The following is a 17475-nucleotide window of genomic DNA, read 5'->3' on the forward strand; positions in this document are numbered from 1 at the left end:
GTAAGAAACTCTCTTCATAGCGTGAACATTTCTGACAAGAGCCTTCTGACAGGAGAGAGAAAGCAGACATGGTTTTCCCATCTCATTTGCAGCAGCGGGGTCTGTTCATCTGAATATCAAATAGCATGTCGCCAAGTGGTGACAGACATTTCAGTCACAGACATGATGGGTTATATTGAATACTACAGACACACATACACACACACACACACGCACATACACACAAAAAAAACAGAGAACAGATTTTTTTAACAGAAGAGTTTTTGACAGTTATGTGTTTTAGTTCTGCTTAACAAGTTGGTCGTTACCAACTTTCGAGAACGTTCAGATGTTGTTTTGCATAAACTGCTGTGATGAAAATGTGGAAGATCTCTCCTTTCCCTCCCAGCTTCCTCTACTCTCCAACCAACACAGATGCCTCCATCTATCAGTCTTCACTGTCGACAAGCCAAAGCCACACTCCCTCCTTTGATCTCTCTGCAGGGTGCTTTGTGTGTGTGTGTGTGTGTGTGTGTGTGTGTGTGTGTGTGTGTGTGTGTGCCCCCATCTGTGTCTGGGTGCCCATCTGTAGGTTACCACACACCCCTGCCTCTCCTGCCTCCAGGCTATAAGACCAGCTCAGGACTAGTATTCAGCAGCCAGGAATCCCATTGAGCACCCCCATATCTGCTTTAAAGCTGCAAGAGGTGAGCTTTTATATTAAAATAAATCTACATAAATCCATAAATCCTCATAACCTGAATCAGTTAAGTAGAGCGGTTATGAAGAGCTATTAAGACACATCTTTTATTCCTCAAGATTGAGATGCCAGTGATTTGTCCACAGTGGTTTAGTTATCAGTATATTTTTTGTACGATACAGCTATTTAAAAAATGCAGCCTTTTCAAAAAACAAAAGCTGAGTCTTATTGTGCCCTCAGCTGCTTTAGTCATATTAGCCCTCAACCAATGACTCTGGTTATTTATCCCCCCCTGGGACATCACACACCTCTCACCATCTGGAGGAGCCACAATTCATTTACATTGTAGATTGAAAGAAAACTTTGTGGGGTGTTTTTCCTCATGTGTTTAGCCTCCGTAACATTATTTTCTATTTCTATTTTCTTTCAGTATACTGAATTTGCCCCCTCTCCCCCTTCCACATTGGTAAACAGCATCCCTATAAACGCCTTCTGTAGATCAATGTCATTTCTCTGTGGAGGCCAGCTTCAAACTGGCCTGATAAAAAAAAGAAAAGAAAAGCACAATTAACCAACTGGACGATGCTTTCGTCATGCCACTGCCAAGCACATAAACCAGAGTTTGTAATTCATGTGCTTGATATGTGTGGGTAGGTTATATGACAGTTACTGGGGTGATATTTAGAATTGTTAAGGAAGTTATGAGACCTTTCTATATCTGTCTGTTTAGATTTTTGCACAAAGCACTGAAGCAATTTGTACACCATACTGTGTTGAAATCTATACAATTTGGTGCGGAACTGGACAGTTATGGAAGAAAATGCACAAGCAGCATTTAGGGGTGCTTAGATCAGTATTTGCTTCAACATACAATTAATAATATTACACTATAACAATAGCTGTTGTTGCATGGTGATGAGAAAATTCTATAATTATGGAGCTGTAGGAATTATAATGCTGACTACTTCGCCTTTCTTTGTCTGTTATAAGAACATAACAGATGCGTATCTCTCTTTCTCATATGACCATTGTCACATTAAAGGCAGAGATCTGATTGATTTTATCCATAAAAGATATTGATTAGTGTAGTTTTAAATCTGCCAGCTGTACAGTTTTAGACTCGTCCTACCACTGCAGGAGGGATTTAAGTGGATTTTCTTAAACAGTCCATGCGGCATGGTGGAGACACTGTATTTCCCATAAATGTTAAGATGAATGACTGAGTTGTCTCTCTGGGTTTAGACTCCAGTCCACTGAAAAGCATCATGAGATGCTGCCTCCTCCATATGACCCTGATAAAGGCGAAATATCCTACAGAAAATGTTGACAGGGATTATTTTGAGGTTAAGTCAGTAACTCTGTAAAGTGATACCTAGGAAACACTCAGGTTCCATTTCCAGAGAAGTTCGTCCTCCAGTCATGTGCATTAGTCCTCACCACTAGATGTCTCACTATCGAACAATATGTCCCAATCTGATAAAGCCAGGACTCAGTGGATGAGGTATTCATGCAATGTAGCAAGAGTTATAGGGACACAGAGATGCTACATTTGGTCGTGACACCATCATTGATATTGGGATTATGGGTAAATAAGAACTCATATCCACATTTTAGTCAGTGGTTCAAAAGTAGCTAGCTATTATTACTACTTTGATGCAATCATTTTTTAAATTAGGCTAACATAGGAATAACAATGAGAAATTTGAAATGATTGAGACACACCAACAGAGAATTATCCCCTGCTTTCCTTTGCAACTTTAGTATCTTACAGCTCACTGTTTTCTAGAATCAAACAAAGAAGCTTTCATTCACATTAGCAAACAGCAGTTTTAAATAAAACATCTGTAAAAACCCAACATGTCTTCCTGCTCAGTCCAAAATAGCAAATAAATAGCCTAAGAGCAGAACAAGAAAATGTATCTGATGTGGAAGAAACTGGAGTTCTTCAAATGGCCTCTTCAGGCTGCCTCCAAATGCAACGCAAGCCAATTTATCAGCTGAAAGAACATGTTTACAGCTTTGTGCAAAAAACAATTTTGGTCTCTATAGCTAATTATTTCCTCTGTGACAACTAGATACAGGGTGTTAATTTTTACAACTGACCCATTTAAGTTTGAGTAGGGCCTGCCGTCACAGTTGGCTAGCTGCTCAGAATCTTGCAACGACGCTTCAATGTAACTTTTTTGAAGCGAGTGACATTTTGGTAGGGCCGGTTTTATATTAGCACTAATTAGCAGGTACCATAGGCTATCTGCTCACCATACCAGACATAGCTTATCAACCAATTAGTCAGCCTTCCCCTTGAGTAAACCTTCAAGATAGACAACCTGCCAACAATCAAACATTTGCTAAAGTTATTACTGTAATAGTAAAGGTGAATTTTAAAACTGCTCATTTGAAATGTCTGACATCATGCTATGTCAGCTATGTTTATCTTCATGCACAGAGACTATGGTTGCAGCTATTGTTTGGCAGTGTGGGGCATTTAGCGGCTAAAGAGCCAGATACAGTATTTCCCTCAGGCATTAATGGAGACCACTACAGAGCTGAAGGTTAGTGAATATTAGATTTATCAGGTCACCAGGGACATGACTCCCAATAAATGACTTAGTTGGTTTCTGTCTCTCGGATGGGTTGAAAGAGAAGTCAGCCGTTTGCTAACACAATAACCATATCAACTTCATTTTAATCTCTCAGTGTTGCACTCATGCTGCCCCCAAATAGCCAAAAAAGTGAGTTGATGATGCTTGGATGACTAAAAGATTAAGGGTGATCATGTTTATTGCTTTTTTTTTAAGGCTACAGAATGCAAACTCTTTATTTCCACCTCAAAAACACCCAGATTAATATCTTTTGCAGTGACACTTCTTCTTCTTTATCCACTTCGTGCCTTGGTGGCACATAGGGCCTCCACAGAGCGCTTCCACTTCTCCCGGTCGACAGACTTTTGCAGTGACACACACATATGAAAACATAGGCCTCATACAGTATGTATCCACACTCATATGTAGGCCTACATCTTAACTGACTCTTTACACAACAGGATGACCTGCTGGTATGGAGAAACTGTGAACACAAAAACAAAACTGTGATGGCCACTGGAGCCCCCCCCCCCCCACACACACACACACACTGATAATTTCCCTGACAACAGTTGTGTAATGTAAATGCACAACAGCAGGCTATTTATCAGTCAATGTGTTAGCTGACTATTAGTTTGTATACATATATAGGATTAACTGTACTCCTGTGTGTGTGAGTTTGTGTGTATTGGTCAGCATTTGTGTGTGTGTGTGTGTGTGTGTGTGTGTGTGTGTGTGTGTGTGTGTGAGAGAGAGAGAGAGAGAGAGAGAGAGAGAGAGAGAGAGAGAGAGAGAGAGAGAGAGAGAGAGAGCATGTGCAATGCCTCAAGAATGCTCAGGAAAGCTGCCTTGCCAAATATCAGCTATGTAATTGCATCATTTTCTTCAAGTCTCTTCCTGAACTACTATCTCGGCACCTCCCTAAATCTCTACTTTTTTCTTTTCCTCTCTTCCTCTCTCTCTTCCTCTTACTCCCATGATGTATGACACCCTTTCCCCACATCGTTCTCCTCATATTCATTATTTTTGCACTGCATCTTTTGTCCTCCATTCTCCCCTCTTCTTCTCTCTTTCTCCTGCAGACACTTGCTATTTCCTTGATTTCTGACACACCACATACTGTATACCCCTCTCTTTTTCACACTCACACCCTCTCCCTCTCTCTTTCTCTCTCTCTCTCCAGGGTACAATCTGTGCTGACAGCCTGTTCCTTCACAATTGATTTCTACCCAGAATGCAATAAAAGTCACTGAAGAGAGAAGAGGAGCAACAGAGTAACAACCGCTTGTTAATCAGTGTTGCTGATGGGTGTGTGTGCAATTTGGGATGAGCTCTTATGTTCACTCAAATATGCAAAGCATTAGGTCGATTTACCTGTTACAGTGGCAGTGTGTTTGTTACATGTGAAACCATGGCGGTTTACTCACTGGAGTTATGCAGTATTGAGTCTGATTGACATTTGAATTAATTTCCTGTCACCTTGATGCTTTTTCTAAAACTGCTAATCATTAGCTGTGCAGCTGTTTGATTAAAATCAATTGATTGGTTTGTTTTTGCGCACATGCCTATAGACAATTGGGGAAACATGATGGCTGCTCATTGGCCCAGGAACATATACAAAGGTTACATATTATACACTACTATAGGTTCAGAGGAAGTTGATGATTGTGATGGTATGCAGTTTTGATGTCCTTGTTACAGTAAGTGACAGTTAAACTGTCTCCAGTGCATTACTGGAAAACCTAATCTCTCTATGATAGTAAATATCCTTAATTTAATTAGCAACAGTCAATATCAAGACAGCTGTAAAGAAAGAGAGAAAACAACTTCAGGCATTATCTCTTGATCATGTCATAAACTATAGCCTATATTTTAAACTTTTCCTGTTTTATTTAAAGGGATAGTTCAACATTTTGGCAAATGCCTCATTGCCATAATCCCTATAGTTTTAGGAGTAGGTTTGTTACCTTTAATTGTCGGTGCAAGCTATATTTAGAATGGCGGAGCAGAGCCTCTATCTTCTCAGAGCTATGCTATGCAGGCTAATGGGATTTCTTGGTTTCCCTAATCAAATACACAATCCAACAACTCCAAAAGGCTCTGGTGGACAAGTTGTGACCTGCACATTCACCACGCTATGAGATGATAACGGAACATTACGAGACAGAGTTGTTTTCCAGGTAAATTCATGCAAAACAGCTGATGCGTGTTCCCATCGAGGGCAGTTTTTCAACAGCAGTCTCTGCATTTACCTCTAAAACTTGTAACGTTCCGTTATTATCTCATAGCGTGGTGAATGTGCAGGTCACAACTTGTCCACGAGAGCGTTTTGGAGTTGTTGGATTGTGTATTTGATGAGTTTGATGAATGTGTACATTTCTCTAGACTTACTTTAAAAACAAAAACAACATGAAAATCATACCATCTGGGACCTTTAACACAAAAACCTGATCAAACCTGTGTGTGTATGGTTTGATCAAATGTTATTGACAGGCAACACAAGCTGCCATCAGAACCACATGCTTCTAAACTCTGATTGGTGCATGCATGGCATAAGTGTGTCCCTGAACGACCCCTTCACTTATATTACAGTAAGAAGCAAACAGAGAAAATTGATTTTCACAGTTTTAAAGACTAAATTCACTAAATTCAAAATGTGATATTGCATACAAAAATGTGTTATTTTGTGCCAGATTTCTTTTTCAAGATCTCTATGGTGTTTGCCTTCACCTCCCAAAAAATGCCATTTCAATGGTGTAACACAAAGGAATTTACTTTCGCGTTTGTATAGGATGAGGCAAAATGAATGACAGGTAACAATACACAAAGAAACTAAAACTATCTCCATTACCAGACACCACGAGAGGGAAGTGAGAAAATGTGACTTTTGTATTTTTTGGGGAATTGACCCTTTGAAAACTCAGCATTGAATGAGGTGGAGGGTCAGACAAAGAAAATGAAACTGTATATGTGTATGTGTTGTGTGTGCAGCTCCATGTGCAGTGGCTTGATGTAATGAGCATCTGGACTGAAAGGCAATCCTCTCACTTACCGTGTGTGTGTGTGTGTGTGTGTGTGTGTGTGTGTGTCAGTAGGAGGTCAACACCATCCAGTGGGTAGCAGCTGTCACTTTTCCTCTCCAGCCTCCCAGATTACATCAAGTGAACCTGTGGCCACACCAGACACCGCAGACACTGTGATGGGTGGGTCCCAGACTAGGTGTTCATTGATCAGTCTGGAAGGTCAGAGTCGGTTTGGAGCGGAGGAGGGTGACCCAGGAAGGTGGTGAAGGAGGGGGTGCGGGGGTTGACACTTGTCATCTCCTTTCTCCCCCCACCCCCACCCCCCCGCCCGTGGCCATCCCCGCTCTCTTGCTCCATTATTTCTTTTTTTTTTGCTCCTTTACCTTAAACATATTGACCAACCACCTGTTTTGTTTTTATTAATATTCCTGTCATAAATGTATTGGTATATTAATGTAGTTACAATGAGACTCCATGCATTCTCTCTCTCACTAATCTGCAGGACATGGTGATTGTCAGCATTCACATCCTCATGTTCATCACATCTGAACATGTGTTATGAGTCCAAGTGTGTCTGATTGGTAAACATATGCATGCACTCACACCTACTATACTGCATTATACCTTTATCTGATCTTGGAATAAATGTGGTCTTTTTTTTCCTAATCTGCATTTTCTGTATGATAAATCCATATGCTGCACTTTGCTGCTGCCCCATGGGTATCATTACAGCTGCATTTAATCAGATCTAATCTAATGATTAGAAGCAACCACATTGTCAAAATGCAATGCTGTTAAAACACACATCATGTTATACCAAAGGCTGCTGGGGAAGAAAAGCAGCATAGGCTGAATAACAGTCTGTGATTTTAAAGAAAGAAAATATCAAACTCCTTTACTTCTGACAAACTGAGCTGCCCCACCTATGATACCCCTGAGATATCTAGGGATGAAAATGTGAGAAGAGAATGGATAGTTATATTTGGGAGCGGTGACAGAGGTTTAAACTGGACAGCGAGGTCATGGATGATGATGAGATGTTGTATCATTTCTGTAGTCTGTTAAAGAAATAGCTCCATATTTTGAGAAATGCACTGATGTGATACCTTGTTGATACATTCGGACCAGAGTCAGGCACTGGTGACACATGAAATGCAATCCACAGGGGCCAGCCGGTGTAAGACATCTGTGAATATGAAGGCTTCTCAGATACCAAGAAAAAAATATAATTATGATGCTGTGAGACTGCATATTACAACTCTGGAAGGTTCCCCACAGCATTTGTTTGATATTTTGACAATCATGGGATAAACAGAAGACAGAAAAAGTCCATGTTATGAATGATGGTGAGTTTGGGATGAAGCCAAAACAGTGGTGTTAGAGGTGTCATGTGGTGGTAAATGTGAAACTTTAACTCAAAGACTGGACTGTTTCTCCTACTGGACTATTTCTTAGTCAGGTGCACTGCTGGTTGCTACAAAGTTACAACCGTCTACTAAACTCACTGTACTGGGTCAAGAAATGCTCCAGCACATAACCTCGTGGGTTCAGCCTTTGAATAAAGAGCTTATTGAAAGGAGGCAGTGGGATGCTTCCTGGGCACCTTCCACTGAAAGGTCCTCCAGACATGTCCAACGGGTAGAAGGCCTCAGGGTAGACCCATAATATACTGGAGAGATTATATATCCCATCTGGCCTGGGAACGCTCTCTGGATCCCCAAGGCAGAGCCGGAAAATCTTGCTACTTGAGTAGGACGTCTGGAGAGGGGGGCTACTTTGCTTGACCTGCTGCCACTGTGACCTGACCTTGGATAAGCTGAGAAAAATGGATGGATGGATGGAAAACCACAACGTTTAGATGGTTCAATCTGTTAAATACTAAGCCTTTATGCTAGACTAAATTAAAGTGTCCATGAACCTACACTTTTTTTTGCTTTGCACAGTGCTTTTACATAAATGTAACGCAGATCAACACCATCATTTTCCATATAGTGTACTGCATGGGAACAAATATCACTTAATTGGAACCTCATGGGTGATAACATTTCTCTAATCCTATGAGACTGCCACTTGCATGTCTGTACCGTCAGGGTGTTTTTTTAAGGAGGAAAAAATAGCGGCAGATCAGAGCCACAGCTCACATCACAAGTTACACCTCCCATTTTCATGCAAACAAGGTTCACTAATCCATAGGGGAATTACTGTAAATGAGCTATTTCTCACATGCTCTCCACCACAACACATCCATGTGAGGATCTGCATAGATATAACATTTTCCATATCACTAAATTTACATTTAAATGTCAGTGAAATATTGCTATTTAATAGGAAAGTGCACATGTTTTGTCTGTGCAAATGACTGACAGCGTGGGGGGACTCCTTAAACTCACTTAATCCACTTATTTTATCTAAAAAGACAATTTTCTTTGTACATCTTAAGGAGCCGGGCCTCGCACCCATTCACTTTTGATGATTAATTCAAAGCAGGGCGGCAGATTAAGTATTTCAAAGTATGTAACCAGGCAGAAGACAGAGAGGAGTGAGATGAAAGCACAGAGAGAAAGAGAGATCCCGAACAGGACAAGCTGAGACAGAGAAAGTGATACAGATGGGGAAACTGAATGATTGCTTCTGTTTCTCCAGTCTGTTGGTTCTGTCTTTGTAGGCTATGGCTCCTGGGAAATGGTGGGTATAACCCTCTAAAGTCTCCCCGTTTCATGTAGGGTCGAGATCTTTTTGATCAGGGGTGACTGAGGATAAAAGCGCAAGAGGAAAGGGGGGTGTTGGGGGGAGTGGGAGAAAAGTAGGCAAGAGTTAAACTGAGGAGAGAAGAATAGAGGATGAGTGACAGAAGATAGGGATTAAGAGTATGAGGAGGGATAGGGGTGTGTGTGTGTGTGTGTGTGTGTGTCTGAGTTTGATGGGAAGATGAAGTGGACAGACAAGGATTTCACGGTGTCTGCTTCCCCGCCGCGCCGCAGGAGGAACTTCAGAGGAGCAGTTATAGGAAGGATGTTTCCCAATCATCATCCTCGAGAGTGTGAGCGTGTGCAAAAGTTTGTGCGACATGATTTCATGAGTCGAAAAAAGGCAGCGGGCGAAATGGTTTCATATGGCAGGAAAGACAAGTGTCAGCAGTTGTTGGTGTGCGTGCGTGTGTGTATGTGCAGCTGTTGAGGACACAGACATACACACACACACACACACATACATACTATGACATGGCAAACAGAGCTGCTTCTATATTAACTCTCTCAGAGGGGAGGGCTCTACATCACAGGCTTGATATTGATTACAGAGACTATGATGCATTGAAGACACCAGATACTGCAGCCATATGTCCATGAAATGACACCCCCACACCCCCCACGCACATCTCTCCTTATTGTGTGGATGATTTCCCTATTACAGCCTACATCCCTTTCCAGGCAGCATAACACACACAACCACGCACCAAAAACACACATGTTATTATTATGTTTGTAGAACGGTGTCATCTTATGAAATCAGTGTCATAACCTGCTGCTGCTCTCATAAGAGTCCCTCTGCAGAGCTGCGCGGTTTTTTTTTGAGTGCGCTGCGCCTTTAAACGGTGGGCGTGGCTCCGCTACTACGACCCGCCCCTTTATGCATAACAGCCAACCCTGCCTCTCCCGGATCATATAGTGCAGTAGTCTGCAAAGAAAAGTGACCACAGCCGAAAGCCCCACGCAGCCCTGCGAGCGGCGGGACTGCGACCAAACCGACTCACCATCCTCCGCGCTGACTGTTTAGTGTTTACCACCGGAAGGCGACACCGACACCGAGCAGCGGAGGGAAGCTCGCGTTTTTCCCAAACACATTTTCTCGTTGAGGGTGGACCTGTGTGGTTTGCTGCTTTTTTTGTTGTTGTTGTTGTTTTGTGGACACTTTAAATTGCGCACGGCGGATCTATGAGGACGCAGGCAGGTTTTTCACTCTCAGCACCAGGTAAAACTCTTATCAGTATCTCACTTTTTAAAAAAAAATAGGCCTTCGTTATTCCATGGAAACTTTCACCGCGTCGGGATGTTAGAAAAAAGAAAAGAAAAGAAAAGAAAAGAAAGAAACGCACGGGAACAGGGAGCGGATTTAAAGGGGGAGGAGGGTTCAGGTGACAAACGAATGCTCGGAGTTTGGAGTTTTTTGTTGTCGTTGCTTGCTTTAATTAACTGTTGGGCGCTTGTGGGTCGCAGCTGAATTTCTTTGAGCTTGATAAGGAGTTGGACCGAGGAGGAGCTAAAAGCGACTATAGGCTACTTTACATACAACTCCTCCGTGCTCGAACGGCTTCATTGGCGCAGGCAGGGCCGAGGTACCTGTCTCACCAATTAATCAATTTCAGTCTAATTTAATCACTCTTATTTTCTGCTGAGCAGTCATTTGCACCCACCCCACCGCTTGTAACCCCCCCTCTCCCCTCCCTCTCTCTGCCTGTCACAGTATACTACTAAAACAGTGTTATGTAATGAAACACTGTTGCGAAACTTGAACTTCTCAGCAGCAGCAGCAGCAGCAGCAGCAGCAGCAGCAGCAGCAGCACAACGGAGTAGTTTAACTTTAACTCTGCAGTATTTAGCCTAAGCATAAGATGGTTTGTGTTAATGTCCACTCTTGGGTGCGTTCAGTGACCTCATACCATGTCCTCACACGTGTTTTATTTAGCTGCCCCCTACTCACCTTTAAATTAGAGGGTGGTCTATTATGAATATCAGACACTATAATTATCCAGCATGGTGCAGCAGTATAGTAGGCTACATGGGCACTAAATAAGCCCTTCCCACTCCAGAGGGCATCATGTCCACGGACAGGGAGTGTGATTATTTTGATGAGAATAAGGCTCAGTTCTGATACAACTATTGGCTCTGTCCCCGTGCAGACCGAGGATACAGGGAGTGATTCACCCCCCGCGACCACCACCACCAGCCTGCAGCCCCCATGCCGGGCATAAGCTCCACCGCGCCTCGTTATGAAAACTGGGACATGGACCACCTCGATCATTACCAACATTATTTCTACGACGACCACGACGATGAGGATTTCTTCAAGTCCACGGCGCCCAGCGAGGACATATGGAAGAAATTCGAGCTGGTACCGACCCCGCCCATGTCCCCCATCCGAGCGGTGGAAGGGTCGGGCAGGGTCGGGCTGCTGTACCCGTCTCTAGGGGACAAGCTGGAGTGGGTCTCTCAGTTCTTGGGGCAGGAGGATGAGCAGCAGCAGCAGCAGCAGCAACAGCAGCAGGACCTGCCTTGCAAGCTGACCGCGACCAACGACTCCTTCGGGAACCTGAGCTCCATCATCATCCAGGACTGCATGTGGAGCGGCTTCTCCGCCGGCCAGCAGCTGGAGAGAGTTATAGGGGAGCGCTGCGCCTCCTGTCCCGGGACGGGGGCGGCTGCCGCGAAAGTCGCTGCCGGCTCTGCGGTTCCGTCCCCGGGGAGAGCGCAGTGTGCAGCCGCCGACACGCCAGCCCTCAGCGGCTTGGCGGCGGACTGCGTGGACCCCGCTGCGGTGCTCACTTTCCCGTTAACCGGTGGATGCAAGAAGCAAGTGTCGTCTGGTTCCGAGTCTCACACCGACTCATCAGGTCAGTAGCAGATGCAACACAGAACTTTTACTTTGAAAATCACAATTCTAGCTTTTCTTTTGCCCCAAGTTTTTAATCTTGAGTGATCAGTAGATTTATACTTTGTGCTTTCTCTCTGCTTATCCACATTTTATTCTAGTTGCCTATTTATTATTATTTTTTATTATTCTTAATTAATTTAATTTCCTTTGCATGCTCAACTATAGGTTTCTAAATGTAGGCTACGTTTGCGTCCCTCATTCAGTCAACGTATAGCTTTGATTATCCGTTATCTAGCAGTAAGGGGCTGGCATGGCACATGATGACTGCATTGCGTTACCTTGGTGCATGCAACACATGCTTGGAGCTCAGAGTGACACGCCCATTGAAACATCTGCTGCTTGGCAGGGCTCCAGCAGGCCAGCTGCTACCTCTCCCTGCTCCTCCAGTCTGACTTATGATAACAATATCTCTCCTCCGCACACTCCCCGGCTCGGATTTAACATGAATTGAGAAGAGAGTTGCACATTATTGGAACTTTATGTAACAAGGAGGGAAAGGAGGAGGTGGGGAGAGGAGGGGCAAATCAACCCTCTTGTTATTATGTCTGGCCCAAATTTTCCCCTTGACTCCAGAGCTCCTTTTTCTTTTTTTTTTTCTTCCATCCGTGAACCCATACTCTGTCGACTTTGGTATGTAGGCTGCCATGTGATGCTGAGCTTGGACCATGCATAATGGTGTGTGGAATGTCACAAAGGGAACTTGTTGCTGCATTCCTCCACTCAACAGGCTGCAGCGCCAATTGTGTCAGTGGGTGGATTTGGTCCCAGTCCTGCCTGCCAGCCAGCCTGGGCTGTGAATAGAGCGGGATTAGCCATTTAGGAGGTCGGCGAGGCCTGCACTATTCTTTGAACACAAGTTTTAAGGCAGTATTTCGCACCGTTTTGAGCGTTTTTAAAGTGAGAAATAAAGCTCCAAAGAAGAGCCAATATAAGAGCTTCTTGCGTGGTTTTGTTACCTGGCACCTGGTAACATGAGAATGTCATCTTTTTGTCATAGAAATGTTGTGTAATATTAGACAGGGAATGTTCCTCCCTCCGAAGCACCTGTCCACCCCCTCGTTACTGTGTTGTTCATGCAGAGATTACTACTATCTGAGCAGGGCGAATCCACAGAGGCGCAATTACTGAAAGTGTTTCAGTTCACAAGAGCATTGGGATGCTCCCCAAGAGCGGAGTCAGTTGGCGGGAATCAGCTCGATAACCCTTCCCTTAAGTTTAATACACCGCTTCCACTCGAGTAAATAGACCAGCAAATGGTCTTTAAAACCTGTGCGCCATTTGATATTAGCTGGCCTGTTTTAACAAGTTGAAGACTTGCTGATTTTTCACCTGAGTGCTCCTCAACGCAGCCTGTCTCTGCCCCTCATCCTCACCGTGTCCACATGAATGAAGAGGGAGAATTTCCACTCGGCGAGTTGACCTAATGTAGTGATGATTCACAGCGTTAGTGAGTGTGTGTATTTTTGTTGTGTGTGTGTGTGAGATCATGCAGGTGTTACGAGGTTGCGGGAAGAGTATTTTTACAGAAGCATTTAATTGGCTTAAGCAGTCAGAGGGACAGAGTTTTGGAGTGAGCTCCATCACTCTCTTGCAGTCTGAGCCACGTGTTTGTTTTTTTCAACAGCCAAGCTTTTTCTTTAATTTTTCTTTTGTGATCAAGTTTTTATTATTTAGTTTTCTTTTTTAACAATATACCCACATTAAATCATATACACAGCCACATAATTCACATATACATACAACCATACATCTCGTAAGCAGTGTAAAAAAGAGAAAAAATATAGTAAAAATGTGAGCTATTGTCCCACCCATAACTTTTTTTTTGTTTAATTGAATTGTTATCTTTTTTTCCTTTCAGATGATGAAGACGACAAAGACGACGATGAGGAGGAGATCGACGTGGTGACGGTGGAGCACAAGCAGCAGCAGCGTAAACCTCGTCGGCTGGTCAACACCCGCAAACCTGTGACCATCACGGTCCGGGCCGACCCCCTCGACCCCGGCATGAAGCGTTTCCACATCTCCATCCACCAACAGCAGCACAACTACGCTGCCCCCTCCCCGGACACTCTCCCCCCGCCGGCCGAACCGCCTCGCAAGAGGGTCCGGCAGGAGGCCTCCGCCCCGGCGGTCCAGCCCCACCAGAACTCTCACTACCACCAGCCGCGGCCGGGCCACGCCCCTCTGAACTTAGACAGCAGGAGGTCTCACGTGACCGTGGCCGGCGTCAGGTCGGAGTCGCCGAACCTCAGCGCCTCCTCTCCCACCTCCTCCACGTCGCCTTCATCCCCCCCTTCCTCCTCCTCCTCCTCCTCTTCTTCCTCCTCATCTCATTCCCAAAGCTCCCCGTCGAAGTCCCACTCCCTGTCCCACCTCTCCAGCCCCCAGTCCTCCGACTGCGAGGACACAGACAAACGCAAGGCGCACAATTTCCTGGAGCGCAAGCGGCGGAACGACCTGCGCTCCCGTTTCCTGTCGCTGCGGGACGAGATCCCGGGCTTGGCGGACTGTCCCAAGACGCCCAAGGTGGCGATCCTGACGCGAGCCACGGAGTACCTGCAGCAGCTGCACACCAGCGAGAGGCAGAAGGCTCAGGAGAGGAAGCAGCTGAAAGCCAAGCAGCTGCAGCTGCTGCAGAGGCTGGCACAGCTCAAACGATCCTGAGTGTCGAGGCGTGGGTCTGCCGCCACCACACACATACACTCACAGAACTAACTGGGACTACATGAAGGAGAAGAGACACTAATGTTCACTTTGATTTGGACACATTGTAGGTGGATTTTTTTTTTTTTCTGTTGTGTTTTTTTCTTCTGTTTTCTGTTTTTGTGGTTTGCACATTAGCTTCTGAGTGATTGACAAGGCCACAAGCCGGTCGGGACAGCAAGCTAGGGACTGATCTCATGAATCTAACGGGCAGACGAATATGTCCATGGTTACTCAATACAGATTTGTCAAACAGTTATGTTTCCCCCTGCTAAAAATATTCAAAACTGTTGCTTGCCACTGGGAGGGCTGCTGTGAAAGCAGCAGCCTCTAGTTGATAAACTGCTACAACTGTGCTGTTAACTGCTGCATGGTCTGGTCAGACGTCTCCTTGTGATAGATGTGCTTGCACAGCTGTGGTATCTCTGCTTTCTATCAGTCTGAAGAGCCCCCTAGAGTTTCTTTCCCCCCTTCTTTTTCAAAATTCTGCATTTTTATGCTGGCATACAACTTGGGTGTGTGCTTTTTTTTTCTTTTCCATTTCCATTTAGTTTTTTGCTCACTGTCTATAGCATTAACCTTCTTCCCTGTCGTTTCCTGTCCTCTTTTTTTTCTTCTTTTTCCCCCCTGTCAGCCTTCTAGCTTTATGCTTGCTGATAACGGAGATGCATGGGGCTGTTGGACTGGACTGAGCCATGCAACAGTGATGTTACAACTGGATGGACACATGTTCTGCACCTCGTAATAGCTCAGGTTAAGGTCAAACTTCTGTGCCTGCAGGTTTCCACCGGTAAACCTGTAGTTTTCTTCTTACATCCGAGATGTTTCGACTGCAGCACCGGTCACAGTAACAGCCATTTATTTTTTTTGTAGCATTTTATTTGGAGGAAAATGAGAAGATGTGTTGCCATGGCAGGCATTGTTTTTGAAATGTATCATATTTTGAAGCAACTATCTGCAAAAAAAAAACAAAACGGTATGAAGATTTTTACCAAGCGTTCACTCTTCTTATTATTGTTGTGCAATGGAGACCAGCCAAAAGGTGAATGTCGGCTTCAGTTAATTAACCAAAAGAAACTCTTAGCTTAAAAAATTGCTTAAATTGAATCTATATCTCAAAGATGCCAACTTCCGCTTGGAAATGAAGCCCACTAATGATTATATTTGTAAACTTTTTTTTTTTTTTTTTTTGCATTTCATGTAATGCCTATAGAAGCCTTTCAATGTATGTAGACTATCCTGTTGGATATTATGTATATAGTTCCCTTACTGTACAGCCCCTTCCAAACCAAAACCAGAGCTGTCTACTGTACTCATCCTAGTTCTTGTTGGGCCTTGCGTGCTAAACCAGGGCCGGGCTTGCTGGCTTTTCAAGGATAACTCAAAGCTTCTATTTTTGTTAATAAAATGATTATGAAAATGTCAAAATAAAACACTTACTGAACATTGATCACACTAGCCACTTTGTCACACCATGTTTTTGTTGTTTTTTTGTAATGCCTACTTGTTTTCATTACTTTTCTGTCTTTTGGGGTTTCTTTATTTGTACAAGTCAAGAGTTGACAAAAGTTTTATACTATATTTTCCTACCGAGTTGTGTTTCAGTGTGAGCTAATGACTATTTTTGTTAGGTAGCCGCCAGGGCTGTATTGGTGGTTATGTGCTGAAAATTGGTATGTGTGGTCTGCTTTCTCTCTCTGTCGGGAGTGGAAAAGCACCTGAAAGCGCTGGTGGTATTCAATCCAATCACTGTAGCTGTGGCATTCACTTAAATGTGGCATGGAGTGTGGGCGGTGGAGGGAGGGCTTAAGAAGATCTACCGGTTTAAACCTCTGGCTCTATAGTCCTAAATGTTACAGCTTTCTCTACCTTTTTTTTCTTCTTCTCAGAACCCGGTGCTCTCTATCATCCCAAAAGCCATGCAACAGAACACTGTAGCCCTGGATCTAGTACTGTAAATGACTTGGATCACAAGTAGCATCGCCTGCTTTCACCAGCACTCAGGAACCTCCCCCCACCCTCCCAAGTAGTCTGTGGGTCCTGTGATAGGCTCATCGACTCTGCTTGAAGGGGAAAACCCTGTAATTTAATATGCTGTATGTATAACATAACCTCATAAAGCACCCTCTGAGATGAAAAGGGAGGATTTAATTCATGATGGTTAAAGAAATAGGCTACTTACAAATATTGTTTCTCTTTATCCTCTGCCTTCTTTATACAAATCACCTGGTTTCAGCACAAACCACCAGTAGCCCTGATTTTCAGTTTGTTTTTCAATAAGGTGCAGCCACAGCAGTGGTTTGCCCCGTGTTTTTGTTTTGTTTAACTTGTATTGATCACTGGTGTCTGCGGTTGGCACAGTCATGGTAGCAGTGGACATTGCTTGCTTACTTTGGGAGTTCAATTATGGTGATTTTGGAGCCTTGTCTCAGCACTTTGTTTTTTTCTGTACCTCATAAGCCTCTATGTATGAAGAGTAAGTCATAAAATTAATAAATTTCATGGTTCGACATCATAAATGAGGTGTTTGTCTTCCCTGTTTCTCCCTTCCACATGCACAAGAACAATAATCATCATCCAACCATAGGCCTATATTACTGCAGCTGGCTAAAGCTACATTCAAATCCAGCATCGCCTTAAACTGAATCATGTTGTTATTGTATTACACTCATTTGTTACAAACCACCTGTATGAGTGAACACGCATCTCCCTCCCCCCCCGGCCACCATTTGTTCTGTGCTGTCTCCAAGGTAACTCATCCTGGCATCTTTGCCATGACAACAAGCATCTTTGCTCAACGTTGCAGAGCCCTGATAGTTTCCATAGAAACAATACCAAC

At 43.9% G+C, this 17475-nt stretch overlaps 1 protein-coding gene and 1 long non-coding RNA gene across 2 annotated transcripts; both read left to right on the plus strand.

Annotated features, from left to right (window-relative positions):
• The first annotated feature begins 375 nt into the window (after positions 1-375).
• LOC146978868 (uncharacterized) lies at positions 376-4697 on the plus strand. Its single transcript, XR_015036977.1, has 3 exons — positions 376-686; positions 4445-4569; positions 4645-4697. It is a non-coding gene; the product is annotated as an uncharacterized LOC146978868 (long non-coding RNA).
• Positions 4698-9944: 5247 nt separating this feature from the next.
• Positions 9945-17155, plus strand: myclb (MYCL proto-oncogene, bHLH transcription factor b). The gene is made up of 3 exons (XM_085791910.1): positions 9945-10253; positions 11182-11892; positions 13792-17155. The coding sequence occupies exons 2-3, from the start codon at positions 11241-11243 to the stop codon at positions 14595-14597; spliced, it is 1458 nt and encodes a 485-aa protein (XP_085648036.1). The 5' UTR covers positions 9945-10253; positions 11182-11240; the 3' UTR covers positions 14598-17155.
• The last annotated feature ends 320 nt before the right edge of the window (positions 17156-17475 follow it).

This window comes from Trachurus japonicus, chromosome 11 (assembly GCF_045865225.1).
Source record: "Trachurus japonicus isolate A0001 chromosome 11, Traja_1.0".
In the NCBI taxonomy this organism is placed as follows: Eukaryota; Metazoa; Chordata; class Actinopteri; order Carangiformes; family Carangidae; genus Trachurus; species Trachurus japonicus.